Here is a 5,204-nt window from a genome sequence, read left to right on the forward strand (position 1 = left end):
ACTATATTTTAAGTTATCTCATTCATCCATATCCAAACATAATGGATGAATTATAATCCATCTAACACTCAATTTCATGGATTTTAGATCAATGAATATTCAATCATTTGATTTTTTTTGTTGGACTACAAACACTATTGAAGAGAATCATTATTTTAAAAAAATAGTATTTCAACATACATTTTAAAAATCACCTTTTAAAAAAACTAAGTAACTTTTTTGAACTTCAACAAAAAAAAATATTTTTTTGCAATGTTCTACAACAATGTGACGTTTAAGATTCTACGTGAAAGTTTTTAGCATATACTAATAGAGTATAATATTTATACAATGTCACTATAAAATTTATACATCATCCACCATTCATTTGGATTACTTGTTTTAAGAATTAGAAATGATTAAATATGAATGGTGGAAGATGCAATGTACAAAACTCATACACATTCAGTACATGCTTATATATGTTACGTAATTAAGAATAAACTTTTAATATTAACTACATACACATGTCATATAATTGATATTAATTTAATATTTTTGTTTTTTGGATGGATTAGATATCCATCTAAATGAATATATCCATGGTCTATTAGATATAATGAATGAATTTGAATTCATTCATTATTCATATTGTTCATTGAATTATAGCAATTTAAATCTAATAGCCCTGCTGGATGGAGTTAATTTAAAAACATTGTAGATTGTGGATAATTTTATCACCTCTAACTTTAATACATAGCTAAGCTACATAAACAAAGGTTTATCATGTAGATAAATTCAGAAGCATGTTTAATCATGCCTACAAGAATATTGGCATAAAGTAAATACAAAAAGAACATTTGGTAAAAAAGTTGTTGGATGCCTAGGAACAAAGAATCAATTTTAACTAATGATTCCCATTAGATACAATAGGAAAATAAATTTACAATCATGATCCATAATTTCCGATGAAGCAGGGAGATGGGGTCCAAAAACAATACAATAAAATTTCAATGTAGCCAAACAACAAAAAAATATACGAGGAAAAAATATATAAACTACAATATATGAGTTTTATACATTATCACTACATTATTTACCATTCATATTTAATTATTATTGACTATTTAAAAATAGTAATATAAATAAACGGTAATGTACAGTGACTATATATGTTTTTATATAATCAGTATATAGATATTAACAACAATAGAATATGACAGCATATCCAATCATATAATATCACAAACACCATGGAAGTACATATTATTTCTTTTCCTGTGATGGGTGCCATAGAAAGATGTTCATCACACTTTTTGGAACCCCAGAAGGCGTGGTTGAAGAAGAGGAAACTGCAACGGTAAAATATAAGGAAGATGTTTTTCAAGCATCTGTTGCAATGTGAAATGATAAGCAACTACTATAAATTGTAATTCTCAAAATTTTGAACCACAGGTGCTTTTGGAGATGCATGTGAAGCACAAATGACAGTAACATAGTTTTTCCTACCCTCTCCTCTCACAATAAATTGAATGTGAAAACCCCCGTCTAATTGATTCCATTTTCACTTTCCTCTTTTTTCTTATCCAGAGGCTTTAGAGTGTTAATAACAACACATACTCTTGTGCCCATTTTCTCTCCCTATATATTAAACCTTGGGTATATATTGCATATATAAAAGGGAGGTTGTTGCTTCAACCAATCACCTCATTCTTAATATATAATTATATAATAGAAAGAAAAAAGAGACAAGGTCTGAAGACGATGTCTTGTAAGTTTTGCCATACAAATAAGCTTAAACCAGTACATTAATAATCGATATTCCCATCAGTCTAAAATCAAGCAAACATCTTAAATTTCTATTTTGCACTTTTGGATAAGGTATAGCCTCAATTATCTCATAGTGGGCACATAATTGATAAACCCAAGTTACAACAACAGAACTGTAGCATATAGATAAATTCATAAGCATGTCTAATTTTCTCACAACTTGATCAAGTCTACACGAAATAATTGGCTGAAGAGCAAAACATTCATGGTTTTACTTGGTAAGAATCAATGTCAAAACTGTCGATACATTCGGCGATATGGCGTAGTATAAACTTCAAAATGCTGAGCCACTACCCTTCGTCTTTCCTACTAACATGTCTTTTGCTTCATTGATTTTTGATGCCAGGTAATGACTGCCACCGGCATCAGGATGGTTTGCAATCATCACCCTTCTGTGAGCTTCTTTGATTTTATCAGTTGGAGTCCGCTCTCTGTCATAGTGACAAATAAAAATCAATAGAAAAATTAAATGCAAAAAAAAAAACATTTGGTATAGTATTTGTTGGATGACTAAGAAAAAAAAATAGATATTAAGTAATGATCCATTAGATACAACATGAAGTGAAAATATAGTCAAAGAAAGACACAATTCAGGTAATAAGCCAAAACCCACCATGTATGTGTGAATGTCAATAACAATACAATAAAACTCCAATGCAGCCAAATAAAAAATGGAATATGTTATGGCATATACATAATATCCTATCATATTTAACAATATGATATCATATAGCATCTCATATTCTTACTGGATTTTTGGTGCGCGTATCATTTCGTTTTTTTTTTCTTCATTTGCTTTTCAACTGTGCTTATGGCAGAGAGTGCCCTCCAACAGATAAAATCAAAGAAGCTCACATGAGGGTGATAGTTGCAAACCATCCCAATGCAGGTGGTAGTCATTACCTGACATCAAAGATTAATGACGCGAAAGATTTGTTACTAGGAAAAGTAAAGGGTGTCGGCTCAGCATTTTGGAGTATGTAAAACCATGCCCCCCTCATTGTATCGACAGTTTTGACAATGATCCTTAATAAATAACAGATCACAGCAACAAATGGATTACAAAATCAAAACACAGTAGACAGTACAGAACTACAGTCTGCAGATTACAGGAATAATCAGAATCACATGGGAAAACTGGAATGTTAGGGAAAACTGCACAAATGGTTCTGCTTCTCATCTCAATTGGCCATAGAACATGTTCTTCTGCATTTTGGAATGTGGTGAACAAAGTAAGAATTGGACCCAAGCGTTTACAAAAGCAGAAGCAAGGACCAATAGCATCAGAAAATGTGAGCTGTGTTTAGATGGAACTCCATCATTAAAGGACAAAGACAAGGAGCAGAGAATTTAAGAGGAAGAACTGCATAAGCATGAGCGGCGCTGCAGAAGAGGTGGAGGAAGCAGAAAAAAACCTAATAGCTTCTTATAAATTCACAGTTTAGTTTTAGATGAAGTCTTGGGCTGATATATGTGGTTTCTTTAATAGCTTAATGAAATCTTTATAAACGTGGACTTCAGCGTATTTTACTTTTGCAATAATTTAGCCCTTTCAACTAGTAGAACAAGAAAAATAATTTATATTATTATAAGTATGACCTTGCAGTCCATGTTACAATCTTACATTTTGTGTCTAACTGCCTCTTTTGGTCTCATGTCTCGATCTTGGATAACCATGGTTATATGACCTAGGGTCCTTAAATAATTAATGAAAGACACGGAATGCACACCCTGCATGATGGTTGCAGTAGTCCTTAGAATCCCCTACTAATTTATATCATTGCAACTCAGCCTAGACTGAATAACTGATTAGGACTGGTATTTTGCTGTTTGATTTTAAACATTAAGAGCCTTAAGTTTCATTATGTATTGGGCATTACTATCTGCATGATTGTAGAGATATCACAGAAATCACAAGAAAAAGCAACATTTCAAATTAAGAAATACAATAAATCTATTCAATTGAAAGAAAAACTTTACAAACAGCGTTTCAGCTTTTCATTAACAACATTTTAATTTCTAGTTTTTTCCCCTCCCTTCTTCAAGTTTTAATCACAATGAGTCCACACAACCAAACATATTAAAATCTTCAAACAAAAAACATCAATGAGTACACACAATCAAACATATCAGAATCTTCAAAAAAAAATGGAAATACCTAACACCGAGTATAAGAGCTGCCTCTCTTCTAGTCATGGTAGGCTGGAAACCACCTTCATAAAATTTACGCAGAGTAGGTGGTCTTGCCTTGAATGCTTGCCAAGCTTGGATACCATACCTACCGGCATAAGCAGCAGCCGCTACAGCAAGTCCTGCCATCAAAGGTGTAGCCTGTTCCAAATTTTAATTTCAGTTTCATAAAAGAAACACAATTTGAAAATTGAACAAACCTCAAAACTAAAACCAGGAAATCTGAAGTCCAAATCATACTAACAGCAGTCCAGTACACGAGGCTCTCACCTAGTGGGCGAGAGGGTAAATTAGACCTTACTGTTAAGCCACCACTCACCCTCCCAAATTATACTAATCATAAAAAAATTAGGAAAACAAATCCAGCCTCTGTTTTAAACACAGCATGTGAATCCCCATTCCCAAACCCTCTCCAAACTCATGACTTAAAAAAAGACCTAATTCAATAAATAACTTATATAACTTGCACCAATAAATGATAGGTAAAACGTTAATCTTAGAAATTCTCGATTGAGGATGATTTCGATGATTGAAATTGAAGTAAAAAGATTTAATTTAATGAATAATGAAGAAAAAGGGCTTACCATAATGTTGAAACCTTGGTGTACAATAACAAAGAAGGCTAGGGTTTTGGTTTTGCGGCAGAAGATTGAATTGAAGAAGATGAAATGAGAAATTGGCTTTTTAAATAGTGAAATCCTCTCCTATGCACGACGACTGATTCTTCTAGAAATTCCACTTCCGCCAATTTCTATAATATTTCCTGTGTCCCCTTTGCTTTATTTTTAAATAAGGCATGAACTTATTGATATATCTTCGTAAAAAACAATTATCACAATTTTTTAACCCTTTCAAAATTTTGTATCTACTAATTAAATTTTTTAAGAATTGAAAAACAAATAATGATACATCAGATATAAAATGCGAGCCAACTTAATTTTTTTAACATTTTTTATGATTAAATTTTGGAAATACTTTAGGCTCCACGAGAGACTATTTTAATTAACATCTACGATCTTTTAACACTAATTTTGATTTTTTTACATTTTTATAATAATCAAATATATGCAAATATTAAGAAATAAAGTGAATATTTACTCTGTATATTAAAGATATTTTTAACAATTTCATTTTTTTTTATTTATAAAAATGTACTATTAAATTTTGACTATAATTTTCATCACTATACTCATTGATGAACTCAA

General features: G+C 31.3%; 1 protein-coding gene across 1 annotated transcript; it reads right to left on the minus strand.

The window, feature by feature from the left end:
* On the minus strand, positions 1,850 to 4,782 carry LOC109359097 (mitochondrial import inner membrane translocase subunit TIM14-1-like). Its single transcript, XM_019603620.1, has 3 exons — positions 4,584 to 4,782; positions 3,968 to 4,140; positions 1,850 to 2,240 (listed from the first exon to the last, which is right to left on the minus strand). The coding sequence occupies exons 1-3, from the start codon at positions 4,584 to 4,586 to the stop codon at positions 2,084 to 2,086; spliced, it is 333 nt and encodes a 110-aa protein (XP_019459165.1). The 5' UTR covers positions 4,587 to 4,782; the 3' UTR covers positions 1,850 to 2,083.

This window comes from Lupinus angustifolius, chromosome LG11 (genome assembly GCF_001865875.1).
Source record: "Lupinus angustifolius cultivar Tanjil chromosome LG11, LupAngTanjil_v1.0, whole genome shotgun sequence".
Lineage (NCBI taxonomy): Eukaryota > Viridiplantae > Streptophyta > Magnoliopsida > Fabales > Fabaceae > Lupinus > Lupinus angustifolius.